The 16,753-nt window shown below is 32.6% G+C and overlaps 3 protein-coding genes across 6 annotated transcripts; 2 read left to right on the top strand and 1 right to left on the bottom strand.

Annotated features, from left to right (window-relative positions):
* Nucleotides 1-1,436: 1,436 nt before the first annotated feature.
* LOC137830728 (uncharacterized) lies at nucleotides 1,437-6,775 on the top strand. Of its 4 annotated transcripts, none has more exons than XM_068638219.1 (11): nucleotides 1,437-1,659; nucleotides 2,172-2,421; nucleotides 2,546-2,664; nucleotides 2,929-3,037; nucleotides 3,147-3,186; nucleotides 3,537-3,626; nucleotides 3,734-3,833; nucleotides 3,929-4,068; nucleotides 4,898-5,000; nucleotides 5,379-6,052; nucleotides 6,194-6,775. In XM_068638219.1, the coding sequence occupies exons 2-11, from the start codon at nucleotides 2,283-2,285 to the stop codon at nucleotides 6,531-6,533; spliced, it is 1,854 nt and encodes a 617-aa protein (XP_068494320.1). In that variant the 5' UTR covers nucleotides 1,437-1,659; nucleotides 2,172-2,282; the 3' UTR covers nucleotides 6,534-6,775. The 4 variants fall into 4 exon arrangements, with proteins under 4 accessions (XP_068494320.1, XP_068494321.1, XP_068494323.1 ...); XM_068638220.1 differs by having other exon boundaries at nucleotides 1,467-1,659; nucleotides 2,272-2,421; XM_068638222.1 differs by having other exon boundaries at nucleotides 1,641-1,841; nucleotides 2,272-2,421.
* A 1,905-nt stretch (nucleotides 6,776-8,680) lies between these two features.
* LOC137830727 (iron-sulfur cluster co-chaperone protein HscB homolog) lies at nucleotides 8,681-12,910 on the top strand. Its single transcript, XM_068638218.1, has 8 exons — nucleotides 8,681-9,123; nucleotides 9,954-10,050; nucleotides 10,210-10,299; nucleotides 10,543-10,608; nucleotides 11,094-11,162; nucleotides 11,289-11,431; nucleotides 12,378-12,436; nucleotides 12,582-12,910. The coding sequence occupies exons 1-6, from the start codon at nucleotides 8,783-8,785 to the stop codon at nucleotides 11,424-11,426; spliced, it is 801 nt and encodes a 266-aa protein (XP_068494319.1). The 5' UTR covers nucleotides 8,681-8,782; the 3' UTR covers nucleotides 11,427-11,431; nucleotides 12,378-12,436; nucleotides 12,582-12,910.
* Nucleotides 12,911-12,989: 79 nt separating this feature from the next.
* Nucleotides 12,990-16,256, bottom strand: LOC137830726 (putative pentatricopeptide repeat-containing protein At5g06400, mitochondrial). The gene has a single exon (XM_068638217.1). The coding sequence runs from the start codon at nucleotides 16,157-16,159 to the stop codon at nucleotides 13,052-13,054; it is 3,108 nt and encodes a 1,035-aa protein (XP_068494318.1). The 5' UTR covers nucleotides 16,160-16,256; the 3' UTR covers nucleotides 12,990-13,051.
* Between the last annotated feature and the right edge of the window lie 497 nt (nucleotides 16,257-16,753).

Below are 16,753 nucleotides of genomic sequence, written 5' to 3'. Positions count from 1 at the left end.
TAATAATAGCATGGGAATAATCTGGATAAATATATTATTAATGTTTTTTAAATCTCTTAAAACTATGTCATTCATTTAATATAATAAAATATATTAGTTTTAATAAATTGTGCATATATTTTCATATATTTCAAAATATTTTTATATAAAAACTTTATTTTATTGATTCTTTGTGATCCTATAATGTAGCTGTGGGCATCATGCTTTACTTGAGAGCAACGCAATTGCTTTCACCCATTCAAGCAAAAAGCTAACATAACAGAAATAATTCTTTTATTCTCTAATCTTCTATCTTTTCATTTTTCCCCTTTTAAATTTTTAAGATAAAATATAAGTATAGTTAAAAGTTTATAATATTTAGCAATAACTAGTTAAGTTGGTCACCTGATATTTGAATGAGAAAATATATTTAAAATATAAGAGAAAATATAAGATATTATTAGGAGTGCATTTAAATTCTGAATTTATTAAAAACATACCAGATTATATATGGGCATATTAGTATTATTTATCTTTAACAATTAATTAATAGAGATTGATTTTGTTAACTATATTTATTGTCATTTAGTTTTTATGAGTCGATGTTACATCAATATAATTTTACATTTGTTCATAAGTTAATGTCATATTTAATTTTTATTAAGAGTCGACATTACATCAATATAAATATAATTTTATTGTTCAAAAATTAATGTTATATTAAAATTGTTTCATATCGTTTAAGAATCGATGTTTTATCAATATATTTATATCACTCAAAATTTCACGTAACATTAATATAGTTTTACCGTTTAGAAGTTAAAAGTAGTTTATATATATTTTTTTAAAAAGTTATAATAAAATATTAATTTTCAAAATAAATAATACCTCGAATATAAAGTGAATTCACTCACTTATTTGTAGTTTTCTTCTTCTTCAACATTTTTCATAGGCTTCACTTTTTCTGAAAACTTCTGCCAAATCCATTCATGTGCTTATCTTGTTGGTCCCTTAAAAAGCTTTGACGCTTCCATTCTCGAACTTCACCTTCCACGAAGTTCACACGTACCTGTGCTTGTTTTCAAGGTAAACTTTTCACAGTACCAAGAAAAACAAAACAAAATACATAAGCTTTTCACACACTACAAATCAAATCAACCATACAAAATTATTTTAATATTATATGAATGAGAATATATCATTTTGTAGTTCTTCTTTCCCTTTCAAGCGCTGAAACTTTTCAATTTTTTCCTTATTTATGTGTTGTTTATAAAGATTACATTAATTATATTTTTACTAAATTTGAGAAAGTCAAAATTGCTTTGATCTCTAAAATTATATTTAAATGGTTAAAATATCTTCTAAAATTTAAAAAACTAAAATATTTTTCGAAATATTAATATTATAGTTAAAATAAAATTGAAGAAAGTTCAGTTTCATTTATCAGAAAAATTGTTATATTAAAAATATAAAATAGAATAGAATTTATGTGCTTGGTTGTTGGTGAGCTGCTAGTTTGTCTCCTATGACTAGGAGAAACAAAGCAAAGTCCATGCCGTGTTCCTCTCACATCACCTGGTTTTGTCTTGGGATTGGATCATTGCTTGAGATCTACCTTTCTCTGTTTCTACATCTTTCCCAGGTTATCAACATTCAAAGCCACCACTTCTCAAAGCCAAGGTTCATGAATCATGTTTTTTTATTTGTCAGATTCTCAATAAAGTTCTCATCTTTTTAAGCTGCTGCTTCATGTGGGTTGTGGGGTGCTTTGATTTCTCCACCTCTTTTGTTTTGTTAGCTTTTTTTCTCATTTGGGTTTTCTGAATGATCCTAGTTGACTTCACTCCTGGAATTTTATTTTGGTATGCTGATTTCATTGACTCCAATTTTTTTTTGTCATGTAGTTTCATTTAATTGTTTGCGTGTGTCTTGGGGGGTGTAAATTCATGTATTAGCTATTGTGTTCCCTCTTGGAATTCTGTTCTCATGTGCACGGTTCAAATGGAATGGATATTTAAACGATATTAGACGACAGCATATAGGAGTGAATTTACCAGGAGGTTTCATTACTTAGGCTTTTAGAAAGAAACCTTTCACCAGTTCTGCTTAATTAAGCATGCAGTTTTTGTGTGTTTGTTACGTGATGAGATGAGAGTTTCTATACCTGATTGGCTTATCTTGTTGTACCACAGTGATTTTCTGTTGGGGTAGACATAGAGAAGAGAAGAAATCCTTCATATGCCTGTGTTCCTGAATTGACTTTTTGAGAGAAGGCTTGTTTGACATTGGCAGGGGATGCAAAGATGGAGAAGAAAAGGAAGATTGTGCAGTATAGGGAGAGGTTGGACAGGACCCTTGCTTCACCTGATCTTACAAATGATGACTTGCTCAAAAAGCTTGTCAGAAGTCAACTTTTGCCTTCTTTAAAACCTGAAGTAGAAGGTGATGACATTCCCTAAATTCCTTTCAATTATTATTTGTGACTGAATGGTACTAGATAATTGGGACAATTGTTTTGTTTGTTCGCTTTGTCTTTTTTTTCTCAATTTGTGTATGGTTGGTGCAGGATATAAAGATCAATTAGTAGAAACCAAGACTGCAGAGGTATCTCACTTTCTGCATATGTTGAGGAGTGTTTCTTCAGATGATAGTGGAAGATCTAATACGTCACACACTGATTGGAAAGTATGCTATTGACTCTCAGTAGTTTCATCATGTTTTATTTCCTTGATATTTTTCCTATTTATTCCATCTTCCATTCATTTAGATCCTGATTTTATTTTGCATGCTTAATTGATGATTTCCTTTCACAAAAATCAGGAATGTACATTAGATGATTGACATAGTTGATTCTTTTTTTTTTCCAACAGTATTCCATTGTTTAATTGAAGATACTTGATTTGTTCTATCAAGTTCTCAAGTTATTGATAATTTTACTTATCTCAACAGTTAAAACAAGATGGTGAAGAGTTTCGTGTTATGTATCGCGAAGGATCAGAAGGGTCCCCCTTTCATACAATGCTTGTAGAAGGCTTTGTAGATGGGCCTGTTGATGTTTGTAAGTCACACTGGAGCAACCAGAATGTTCAACACTACTCTTTTAGTGACAAAAGCTATATTATTGATTTCAACATGCAAAATTTGATGTGTTACTTTTTTTCTTACAGGTTTATGTATCTCATGGGAGACACACCTTTACAAAAAATGGTGAGAATTATATTTAGTACAATATGTGCCTTGAATTTTCTGTATACTAGTCTGAACATAATTCACCAGTATCATCACTTTTATGCTTGTTTAATTTCTGTATAAAGTTTAAAGTTATACCACTTGATAAAAACCAAATGGTACTGCTTCATTTTGGTATGGTTTAGGATGCTGAGAAAGTTATAGTTGCCAGAGATGTGTTTTGCATGCAGTTGACCTTCTACATTTTTTATAAGGCGGTCTTGAGTGTCGATGCATTCCTTAGGAGTGTATTTGAATCTGAGTAATATATCGTTATAACAGTGTATCTGGTAATTGTACCTGACACACTTTTCACAACTTCCATTTAGGTGGCCTCAGTCTACTGTTCCGACTTTCAAAATCTTATCAACCGAATGCTTGCAGAAGGTCGGGATTGGGGAGCAGTTATCACTCGTGAGGTTTGTCCTGTCAGCATCAATTTAAAACAGTAACATTTTAACACACCTTATCATGCCAAAAGTTTTTGTATTTTAATATTGATTTTGCTCTGAATTTTGGAAGAAAGGATGAAGGTTTCATGGCCTCTGTCTATGAGGGAAGCTGTAGTGCACTATTATCTGTTTGAGTACTTTCAAGATGACTTGATTGTTGTTCTTACAAATTCGGTAATCATCTGAACCCATGTTTGTTTTATCTTTTGCGAAAGTTAATTTTACACTAGTTCGAAGGTTCAAGAAATTTTTGCTTAATTTGCTTGTAGGTTTCTGACTCAAAGAATGTAACGAATACCCTTTATGGCTTCAACAATGAGGTGATTCCTGAAGCAAAGGATGTCGTGAGAATTGATTTGGTGGGAGGCTTTGTTTTGCAAAAGGTGACATCAGAAAGAAGTTATTTTCGGTGAGTTTTAGGTGTACTAAAACATAAAACAAAATTTAATTGAATTGGAATGACAAAATGAAATAGGAAAACAGTCAGCAATCAGAGATCATAATGCCCCGTCTAACTTTTGCTTGTTTTCAAAAAAAGAGTTGTAGACAAATGGTTGTAGAATATTAGAATTAGAATATATGAACTATGAAGCCAGTTCTCCCGTTGGTAATAGTGAAAGTATGATTTTTTTCTGTTCATCTTTTGAAATGCCAAGTTTAAACAATAACCACTACTGAAGTACTTTTTATATTTGTTTTACCAAATTGTAATTAGAATCACGATCTTCAGTATGAAGGTATTGCAGTTCTGTTTATTGTGTCAATACTAATGACATTCTGTAGTCCTCTGAAGCTAACTGAAGTCACTGCTTTTTTGAATATATTATAGGGTTTGCTGATTATGCAGATTAATATTAAAAAGTATTAGTTACCTGACAATTCTGTATTGATGGCTTTTGGCTTTGGGGGAATCTGACAGCAAATCAAATTGATTTTTCTTTAATATTTATTTTGTTCACTTTTTTCTACAGTCTTGGCATTGCTTATGTTCCTGTGAATGGTTATGTAGCTGGTTTGGTTGCTATTTCTAAAGTGATCTTACTGGTTTCCATTCCTTATTAAGTTTCCAATATTCTATTATATTTTACCAATAAATTTATTACAAGCTTCTAAAAGAAATATGAAAGTAAACTCTAGCTTCATGGATTAACTGTATGGATTGACATTTTCTCATGTGGTTGCAAATGAAAAAGGTACCACAAATAAATGTATCTGATTCAAGACTTCAAATTTTGTAGGACAATAGCAAATATGGATGTAAAACTGGATTTTGTGCCACCATCCCTTATAAACTTTATTTCAAGGCAGCTCATTGGCAATGGTTTCAGACTTTATCAGAAGGTTGTAGATTCTTTAGAAATGTTTCTTTTATTGGGCTTTCAATGAAAAGTTGCCCTTTATTCTGAATCTACCTAATGAGACATCATTCTTTAATGAAGAAAAATAAGTTAAAAGAAAGTGTAATAGTGAATTTTTGTTATGTCCTATGATCAAATCATCTAAATTATTATCATTAAATTACTACTATATTTTCAGTTTTGATATCAAAATTAACTCGGCCTATTTTATTTGCAATCATTAGTTTGAAAGCTGGATTCAGCTGATTTCTCATTTTCTGCTTCAATCCAACATGCAAAAGTAAAACATCCTTGCATCATTGCATTTTTTATTTGATACAGTTTTCTATTTTCTTATGAGATAAACCAATCCATGTTATAGGCTGTGTCTTCTATTACCCACGGTAAAGGAGAATTCAGCAAGGCCTTGGGGGATCCATTATATGTTAGAATTCGTGAAGCTCTATGCAACACTAGTGTATCAAAGGCTAGGAATGGTGAACAGCTTCGTCAAGTTGCAACAGCTCTCCCTGTTGAAGATCTTGTTGAAAGCAGGCATGAAGAGGAAAAAGATGCATCTAAGGAAGATATAAGTAACCAGTATGCAAATAATGTCATGCCAATGACAACGTATACAGAAGAACTAGGTAGGAGCAAAACATTTGGTGAGATTGTAGAAGTAGATACTGAAGAAATTGTACAAATTGAGGAGAACAATAAAGAAGTAAAAGACATTTCCATTAAGGAAGTTAACACGAGTGTAATAAGAGGTAAGAGGAGTGTATATATCAGTTCAGAGGTAGAACATGCACTACAAACATTAGACAAGGTCATTTCAATGGTGCGTGAACAGAGATTTCATACTCGGGCATCTTCTGGCGTTGCCGGCGAAGAGACCCCTTTTATAAAAAATGATGGTAGAGTGGATTCATATTCCTTAAAACTCACTCAAATAAGCTCCAAAACTGATGCTCAAGTTGAAGTAGCAAAGGGAGATATTTCAGAGGGAGCTTTGCAAGAAGGGTCTGCCACTAACTCTAGTATCCAAAACTCAAGGTGATTATTTGTTGTTTCTGTGGTTGTTCATAGGAATAGAAGACTGTGAATTTGCTTCCTCATGGTTTGTTTGAAAATAAGCAAAGTAGTTTAAGATGTTGCCGAACATTAAGTTTTCTTTATACCTTTTTGTTCTTTCAGGTATACTGGAACAAATCCTAACATGAAGGAAGTAAATTCTAACAAAGTAGTACCAACTTCATCAGAGCAGAATCTTCCAACAGCTGTTTTGTCAAGCCAAGCCGTTACATACCCTTTGGAAAATGAAGCAATTCAGCATCAAACAACAATCAGCAACAAGCTATTGAACACTGTTTCAGTTGAAGATGTTCCTTCAGATCATGCAGAAAAGTCAAGCAGGCAGAAAAAACTAAACACCATTGTAACTCAAGATATGAATTCAGAGGTACCAAAGAAGGTACGCAGGCAGAAAAAAGTTTGGTATTTGTTTTCTGCTTTAACTAAAAGGAGAAAGAGTTAAAAGGGCAAGAGCAGAAGAAGAAAACAAGGTATTTTGAGGTACCTTGTCAACATGTCATTCAAGCTCCAATAACTCAAGTACAGGTTTTGTATACCTCAACACAATTGTTACTTGGATAAGGGTTAATTTATCATGTATTCCAACAGGGTTCTCCCTTTTGTTTTGTTGGAAATTGGTGTATTCTTTTTCTTTTATTTTTACTAGCCAAATAGATAATAAAGGTCCTACTTACTAATTTTTAAGGATATTGCTTAAGAAATCATTAAGTAGATTTTTTTTTATCAAATTACACTTCAACAAAAAAAGCTTTGTAATTCTTAATTAGTGTTCTAAGGATATTGGTTGTTGCAATTATATATTAGAAAATAGAGGAGTTACTACCAATGTTTGTTTAGAAAAACATTGAAAAAATCTTTAAGAAAATTGTGCAGGAAACTGAATTTGAGTTTGAGAATAGATTGTGTACAGAAAAGATATTAACTTACCTCAAAAAAATAGTTAGTTCTAGTTAATTAAACTAGTTATTTGTATTTTTTTAAAATATTTGCCATACTTTAAAAATAATATATATAAAAGGGTTTATTTATTTATTTTGATGAAGATTAAAATATTATTATCAAGAGAAAGAAAAGTTAATAACCTATTATAATTTTTATTGTTTTGAGGGTGATTTGTGCTTTATATATTTCCATGTACAATGAAGAAATATATAAAATTAATAAAGTTATACACCCAAGTGAACCAAATTTTAATTTTAATTTTTATGTTATTGTAATTTAATAATTATATTTAATAAATAAAAGTTTTAAAACATAAATTCAATACAACTTGTGTCAATAACTTGGAGATTAAAATACTGTCACATCCAATTAATAATTTCTCCATCAAAGATTTTATCTTGTTTTGAACTTATTTTCATTATAAAATACTTACATTTAAGATTGTATAATTATGGTTATTTTTTATTATTAAGCAAAATTTCAAATAAGTTTAGATGAAAGATTTAAAATAATAAAGTGTTAACACTTACATTTTAAAATGTTAAAATTTAAACACATCACATCCAATTAGGTATTTCAATTGAAAAATTTATTACATTATTTTATAAAGTTATAAAACAATAACACTAAATGTGAAAGAATAATAATTATGATGATAATTTAAAATACTTTAAATTTTAGTTATTAGTTGTTATATGGTTCTAAAAGAAAAGGTATATGGATTGATGCAGTTTAAAGTTTAATTTGATATGGGAAGATAATTATATGTAAACTTTGAAATTAAGTTTACAAATAAAACCCGAATTACATAGTGAATAATATATAGGAAATTATATTTATTTTTTATAATTATGATTTAAAGTTAACAAATATAAATTTTAAGATTTATTGGTTTATTTTTGTTCCAGCATATAACTTTAGTAAATAATTACACCTCAAGTGAGTTAATGGATAATATTGCTTAATCAAGATAATCTCGTTCAAATGATATTTGCTATCTCCATTGTAAATTAATCAAATGAGTTAATGTATTTTTCCATTTCTCTACACCTTTTCTCACTTCTTAGAAGCTACTAGAACATTCTAAAATTAATTAAAATGTCATTTAACACACAAAAATAGAAAAAAAAATCAAATTAAATGAAAAAAAGGAAATAATCACATAATTTATCATAAGTAAAAATATCCTAAAAAAGATGACTCTAAGTAAATAAATATTTTAGTTTCACAAGTTAATAATCACATAAATTTATATATTATACTATGTATTATATAATTTAATAATAAAAATTTATTTATAAAAGTATTTCAATTTTTTCTAGAAAAAAAATATGTTTCTGATGACTAGTTCAAAAGAATTTATTCATTATTTTTATAATTATATTAAAAATTATACAATAAATTTATGTTTTAAAATAATTAATATTTTTTATTTTTTAAAATTATGTTATAATTATGTTAAAATTATTAAAAATCTAATAAATATTTTTTAATTTAAACATTTATTATTCAATATATATCTTACAAGTATCGAAATATATTGGTGTATAAGTGTATCCAATATCAACACACAATTTACGTGTTTTTATTTATTGTAGATATAATTTTCATCCTATTTTTTCTCTAAAAAGGGTAAATAAAACTTTCTTTTTATTGAAAACAGTGTTCAGTTTCTAAATGTTGTAGACACAACCGCTCCCTTGTCCGTGATCTCCAGTCTCCCAGAAACCAGGAATTTCTGCTCACACAATGTCGAAGAAGAACCTCTGCACAGCCTTTTCTTCTATCTTGCGCCGCTCTTTCACTTCATTTCCTAAACACTTCACTTCCAAATTTTCTCCTCACATTGAACTCTCTCTTCTTCACCATCCATCACCTCACCATCGTCCTCCTCACGCTCCCACCTTCGATTTCAATTGTGATCTCCGGTTTTCCTGGAAAACTTTATGCTCTAAATCTGCCGTCGAAATCCAACGTGGGTGCTGGAATTGCCACGCTCTCCCTCACTCCGCACCTTTCCTCTTCTGCGACTCGTGTCGGTGCATTCAACCCGTCGACGGCTCCACTGACTATTTTGAGATATTTGGGGTGTAAGCTTCTAGGGTTTTGTTTTTTTCTTCTGGGTGCTGAAATTGCTCGTAAAGTTTTCTTCTTTAGTTCGGTCTTCCCATCTAAGTTAGACTTTTATTTTCTTACAATTTGTGCAGTAAAGGTTTGAATTAAGACTAGCATAGCTCAGGGAGGTGAACTTCCAATTATTACATAAGAACACTAAAAGAATTAAGGAATTGCATATGTAGGTTTTGTCCTTATGACAATTGATTGGTTTTCGCCTTGTTTTTTGGTGTTTTCTTTTTGTTCTGTTGATACCATTCACCGATCGAATTAGAGTTATATTTTGATCATTTGTGTGATAAAAGTTTGCATTAAATATTGGCATAGCTCATGGAGGTGAAATTCCAATTCTGACGAAGAACACTAAGAAAAAAAAAGGAATTGCTTATGTAAGTTTTCTTCTTATGATAATTCATTAGGTTTTCACCTTGGTTGGTCAATTGCAATGGAAAGCAACAAGTACGTATATGGATATGGCCGACTCAGTATGTTTTGAGACACTGAATTAGGAAAGTGAAAATTAGTATATTAGAAAATTAATTGTGCGTGTGTGTGTTTTTTTAACTAGGTTATTGCTTGCTTCACTTTGTGGCAGCAAAAAATGCATATTCTTGTCTTAGTTATGTTTTGGAGTTTTATTGTTGGATTATGAATGTTTGATTTAGTTTTTGGGATGAAGGAAGAAAAATATATTTATTTAATGGATGAATGATTGTCTATCAATTTATAGATGAGTTAAGAAGTTAAAATCATTTTTGTTTGTTAATATATATATATATATATGTATATATTTTAATTAACACAGGGAGAGGAAGTATGATCAAGAAGGTGAGAATTTGGAGGTCAAGTACAAAGAGTGGCAAAAGAAGCTGCATCCTGATTTAGTACATTCAAAATCTCAGGTTGGTATGATGGGATATCCTTTTTTCTTATTTGAAGTTCATGTTTTTCTATTTGATTTTTCTTTCTACTCTTTTTGTTTTAAGGGGATGGGGGAAGGCAGTGAGGTTGAATGAGTTTTTGGAGAAACTAAAAGATTTTGTTTTCCTTTAATTGGTTAGAAAGAAAGAGATTTTGCTGCTGAACAATCTGCAAGGGTGATTGATGCGTACAGAACACTTAGCAAGCCTTTGTCGAGAGGAATTTACTTGGTAAGAATACTTCCATCAAAGATTCCAAATTGATGATGCTTCATTGCAGCAACAGAACTCCCTGCGAAATTTGAAAATCTTGAAAGATTGAGGTGCTGGTGAAATGTATTATCTGAATTGAGGCATATACATCAAACATGGCATCTAACTAGGCTTTCTATCAATGTATTTAGTTATATATTGTTCAATTTCAGTTGTTTCTTCTTTGGTGTTACCATATAAAGTTGTGCCACTTCTTTTCAGCTGAAGCTTAATGGAGTAGAAATCGATGAAGAGCAGACAATATCAGATCCAGAACTACTAGCAGAGGTAACAAAAGAACCTTATTTCTTTTCAAGGTTCATTTTGTGCACATTATCTGTAAATGGGAAGATTGGTAATTGTGTTGTCATTGATAGCTAGTGTAGGTATTTCTCTTTAGCATTGGGAATCCCATTTCCCTTTAGGACTGGATTGTGTCAATTTTTGGAAGATTGACTTACATTATAGAGAGCATAACATAAATTTTACATATAAAAAGTGCAGTTCAGCTAGGCATACGTTCAAGGGAATGAAAGAAGCATTTTATCACTTGGAAAATCTTTTCATCTTTTCTTGCTTGTTCTGCTCTCTATTTTTTTTATGTTCTTTCTGTGGAATATTTGAGATTCCTTTTTTCCAGAACTTAAATTGAATTCTGAAATTTGTATGGTAAGATTAGTGGTATAAATTATTGCATATCTTTAATCTCATCTTTCCATCTTCTTCAAAAGGAAAATCTAGCTTCCAAATTTTAGTGCTAAATTTTACTACAGATTCTGGAAATTAGGGAAGCAGTTGAAGAAGCTACAAACCCGGAGGCTTTGAATCACATTCTCTCCCAGGTATGCATGAAATCTCCAACAAGGCTGAATGCTGCAAAGAGAATGCATGATTGGTTCTAATGAAGATTTTGAATTATTATTACTTTTATGGTTTTTCTTGATGTCATCCTTTGATTGGTTATCCAGATGCAGGAGAAGCTGCAAAATTGCTCTAATACCTTAGCTCATGCTTTTCAAAACCATAATTTTGAAGAAGCAAAATTGGCAATTAGGATAATGACTTACTATAGTCGTGTAATTGATGAAGTCATAAAGAAGCTTTGATATAGGTAATATCAACATTTTCTTTTGCCTGATTCATTGCGCTTCTCTTTGTAGAAGATGAAAAGAATAATTGTTGCGTGTGATATAGTGCTTGTGCCTACCAGAAGTAGATAAATTGAAAAGAAATGGCAATGGTCATCATCTCATCCAATAATGTTTTTTTTAATGCACATTGAGTGAAAAAAAGTTGGAAGTGGGAATTAAAGGCAACTGTTATTGCCTAAGACATACTTAATACAACTTGCCCTTTACACACTAGAGTTCGTAAGACGAGACTGACCAGGAAATTTAACAGGCTGCAATTTCGTACTTTTCCTACCTCTGTTTCATTCCTATCACGCAAGAGAGAGTAGAGTAATCCATTGCCAGTCCTTCCGCATTTCTGTCGTGCTGCTAAGTTCGTAGGGTTAACCCTTTGTCATTTTGTTTCTATTTCGTTTTTCTTCTTACAATATGTCTGAAAAGTCTTTTGGGCCAACTTTTGTTTGAATTTATCAAACAGAGGAAACCGTCTCACCATATATTCAATTTTGACAAAGGATGTTGTTATCTTCATTTTCTAGCCATAGTATGCACACTCAAGCACAGGTCCGACTATGATAGTGAAAATGATTCTATTAGCTAATTTACATAATTATGTTAAACCCGATATTTACAAGGTCCAAATCAAAGAATAAGACTAAAATTCTTGCATAGTCATGAACAAGAATCTGTGTTTACTGCTTGCTCCACGAACATTTCCATTTTGATCTTAAGTCAGTAGCCTAAAATTAATGGTGGTAACATTTTTCGAGCATGCATTAATTGCTTATCCAGCGAGCATGCCATAATTTCTCTGTAGATATTGTCGGATAATATGTTAGTTCAAATTCTATGGTACCTTATGCTATGTTTATATAATGATTTACAGATTACTAGACCATTTTTGACATTATTGTAAATCATGTGCAGGACACCATCACTGTTGTACCGGTTTTGCTATTTGTGCTTCAAGGCTTTTGCAGTAAAATGTATTTCTCTATCAACAACTGATGATTCTACTGATACATTATCTCTCTAGTTTACTACCTTATAAATGTTATTGATAGTTTATCTTGAGCTGCCCCTTCATGTAGCTTTTCTTCTCATTCCTTTATTTTCATGTTATTAATATAGGATCCAAACATGGAGCTATTGCTTTGGGGCTATCAGTTGACAGTATAAAGAATTTGACTCACAATGAAGTGGCCTATCCGTTAATGATCATTTGATTTCATCACGACGCAATGGATCTTATTGCTTCTCTATGTACAGTATGGAGTTCAAATTTTGTCAAATTACGAGGCATATCTTAAGCATTCACCCTTTCTGATGGGCTGCATGCCACTGAGAACACTTACGGATTCCTGAATGTAGTTATTGCGTACTATTTTCCTAACTCAAGAGTGGATGACCTTTAAAGTATTTGCTTATTTTATACAATAAAGGAGTTTTAGGGTACTGCATCATGCACTCGTTATGTTTTTTCCTGGAAAATTGTTACTTTCTTCAGAAAATTTTCTTGCAACAAGACGAAAGTGGAAGTAAATCAAAATGAGAAACTACAATTGCATAAATCCATCGATTTCAAAGGTTATGAAAAGAAATCAAGTTACAAGCTTGCGCTTTCTTCTTAGTTCTGACTTTTGTTGCAATACAACGCGGGCTAAAGCATTTTTACCTTCTCTGTTTAGCCCATAAAAAACCGTTCGAAAATTTATGGTACTTGGAACAATTCCACTATCTAACATTTCAAAAATAAGTTGCATTGCTTCTTCAGACCTCCCAACTTTGCAGAGGCATGTGAGGAACATAGAATACGTTTTGAAATCAGGAAATGGTCCCTTTAGTTTCATACGGTAGAAGATATTCCAAGCATCAATGGGCCTCCCCACGTTCATGTACCCACGTATAAGTACAGAATACGTGACAATGTTTGGTTCATAACCTGACTGTTGCATCTCCTCAAAAGTCTCAATAGCTTTCTCTACTTGTTTCTCTTTAAAGAAATGAACAATCAGTGATGTATAAACATGGATCGTAGGTGCTATTCCCTTCTGTTTCATGGCTTCCACCTTGGCCAACGCCTCTTGTAGTCGACCCTTGCGTAATAGACCATGAACTATGCTTCCACAAGTTAGCTGGTCTATAATAGACTTTTCTTCCCCAACCTCTGTAATTAATGCCAATGCTTCTTCCACTCTCCCAGCTCTACAAAGAGTTCTGATAAACAAGGAATAACTGAGAGGGGCTGTATAGCCAAAATTCTGAAGAGAATCTGCACATCTCCTGGCCTCCAACACTCTACCAACTTCACATAGACAACTAAGGTAAGCTTCAATCAATTCTTTGTCAGGGGCATATCCTGCACCAATCATCTCACGGTATGTTTCGAGAGCATCATCAACCTTCCTTCCTTTCCTCCCACAAAATGCAATTATCAGATACTTGTATGTACTCCTACTGGGGCTATAACCATTAGCTTTCATCTCTTTGAAACAATTCATGGCCATCTCAGTCAGACCTGTGCGACCATAAAGCATTATCATGATTGTCCATGTCTCTGGTGTTATTGGATAACTATTTCTTCGCATTTCGAAGAACAAGCTGCGCATGTGCTTGAAATCTTTGCCGCAGCCTGCGATTTTCATTGCCATGTTGTAAGATTCTAATGTGTGTCGATACCCAGATTGGTTTCCCACCCATGAAAAGAATTTTAGGACAGAGCTACCATTCATGTTGCAATTTTGCAATATCTCCATAACAAGTTCTGGGGTGAAGTGAAAGGTACTTCTCTCCAGTTTTTCTTGGATTAAGGACCAATCTGGAGAGGATGAAAGTATCCTACAAATTTCATGAAAATTTTGCTCCGTGCAAGTCTTAAGGTTTCTGTGTATAGAGGAATAATCTATTTCTGACTTTGATTGGTCAACTTTAACGTCCTCTTCCACCTTAATTTCCAAAGATACTTGTTTGTTTGACTCCTTGAACTTTTCAGAATCAGGTGTGGATGCTTTACGCATCTGCTGGATTTTCTCTATCATAGTAAGCTCCCCCTTTTCCTCCATGTATGTTATAACCCAACGGAATAGTGTATCTTGAATTTTAATATTTGAAGCCTGCATTTCGTGCAATACTTTGACAATGTCTTCTGTTCTTGAAGCCTTGCAAAGCTCCTTAATGAATACTGCATACGATTTCCAAGTGGGCTTGATGTCTTGGCACTCCATGCAATTGAACATTTTCCATGCTTCAGATATACGGTTTTGTGAAACATGCCCTGCAACCATAGCTGTTATTGCCACAATATCTGGCTTAATTCCTTTTCCCAGCATCTCATCATACATCATGCAAGCTTCTTCATACCTACTCAACCTAAAGAGATGTTGTATCAGTTCGGTATATGTGGAAATAGTAGGCACACAACCAGATTCTTTCATGCTTTGAAACACTTTGAGCGCCCTGTCAAAGTCATTTCTCCCTAAATACCCATTTATGATAATCCCATGGATCCTCCCATCAACCGTATCCCTTCTCTTCATAATTTCAACAATCTCTAAAGCATCCGTAATCCTATCTGCCTTACACAGTCCTCTCACCAAGATCTCATAATTTTCAGGTTCAACATCTAAATCTTTATTTTTAAGGTCACGAATCAATTCCAAAGCCTCTTCAATCCTCCCAGAAATACAAAAGCTCTTCAGCATGCAGCTATGAACACCGTTTTCTGGCATCACAGACAACCGTATCATGTCATTTCCAAGCAAACTAACAGCTGCTACATCTCCTGATCTTGCCATGCAGTTCATGATCGTCTTATACAACCTCACATCACATACCATATCCTTCCTGACCATGTCACTATAGAACTCCATAGCAATGTCTCCCTTGTCAGCACTGCAAAGTGAACGGATAATTGCGCTATATGAAACAGCATCCGGTTCATAACCACACCTTTTCATATTTTCAAAGGCCAACAACGCTTCACTGATTTTCCTTGCCTTCCCATAGTGGGTGACAAGAATGGTCCACGTCTTAACATCCTTTTGAATTCCACACTCATCCATTTCTTCCACCAATCTCTTCACCCACCCAAATTCCTTAGCTTCTCCAGCAATGTACAACATGGTATTACAAGTCTGCGTCGTGTGACTATACCCTTCCTTGAGCTTCAGCCAATTGAAAGCCCTGAAAGCCAACTGTGGCACTTTGAAGCACCTCTTCAACACCATGTCAAAAACCTCACTGTTCAACCCATAACTTAGACTCTCTAACCTCTCCTCCATAGAAGTGGAACCGTTTTCCCCTCTAACAATTTCAGTAATCTCATCAACAATCCGCCTTACATCTTCCTTCCCCATATTTCCCATCTGGGCATCTTCCAAAGAGCCAACATTCTGTGCAGAATTTTCACAAACACCTTCGGTACAAACTGATAGGTCCTTGGAACCATCTTCAGAGTGGGGAGTTTGGAGAGGAAACAAAAACCCAGATGGGGATTGGTCCGGAATCACGGTTTCCGCACCTAGAATCTGGGAGACCTCGTTGAAAAGTGCGCGGGAAGCATCAATATCTGAAGGAATGTTGGTGTTGGAAAGTTGTTGCTGTGTTTTTCTGCGAGGGGGTGAAAGTTTTGCAGCATTGGAAAGATGCAAAACGTGAGATCGTGAGAGGAGAAGGGAATCCAGGGGTCGGAGTTTAGTTAATGATTTCATGGGTAACTTCAAAATAATGTCACCAAAATCATGGTTCAATACTTCAATTGCATGAACAAACAAACAAAAAATGCAAATTTCAAACAAAACAATGCTTCAGTTTAAACATTAATTTTATCCCAATTGGTTTTTAAACTTTATTTTCTTTACCAGTAATGAATTAAAGGAAAAAAAAATGTTTTTAGATATGGTTTTCGTGAAATTTGATTTTAGATGAATTAGTCATTCAACTTTTGAAAACATTTAGAATTAATTTTTATATAATAATTTTCTTGAAATGATAATTATTAAATAGTCAAAATATCTATACAACTAATCACAATAACAATAAAATAATGATATTAAACAACTCGTTAAAACGAAACAATCATTTCAAACTTTTTAAATTTAATTTTAAAAAATAAAAAATATCATTAAAATATTAATATAAATAGTTTTTAAATAGTTATTCTAGTTCAGTGGATTGTCAAAATATTCTTGAACCAAATGATATTTTCAACACTCATTTTCTATTCACAACATTAACAACTTTTGCATAATAATAATATAATGATAGTAACATACCCTTTTGTAATATATAATAGAATTATTAAA

This window comes from Phaseolus vulgaris, chromosome 7, assembly GCF_000499845.2.
Source record: "Phaseolus vulgaris cultivar G19833 chromosome 7, P. vulgaris v2.0, whole genome shotgun sequence".
Lineage (NCBI taxonomy): Eukaryota > Viridiplantae > Streptophyta > Magnoliopsida > Fabales > Fabaceae > Phaseolus > Phaseolus vulgaris.
Note: the sequence above shows the minus strand (reverse complement) of the source record. Positions and strands in the feature narration are given on the sequence as shown.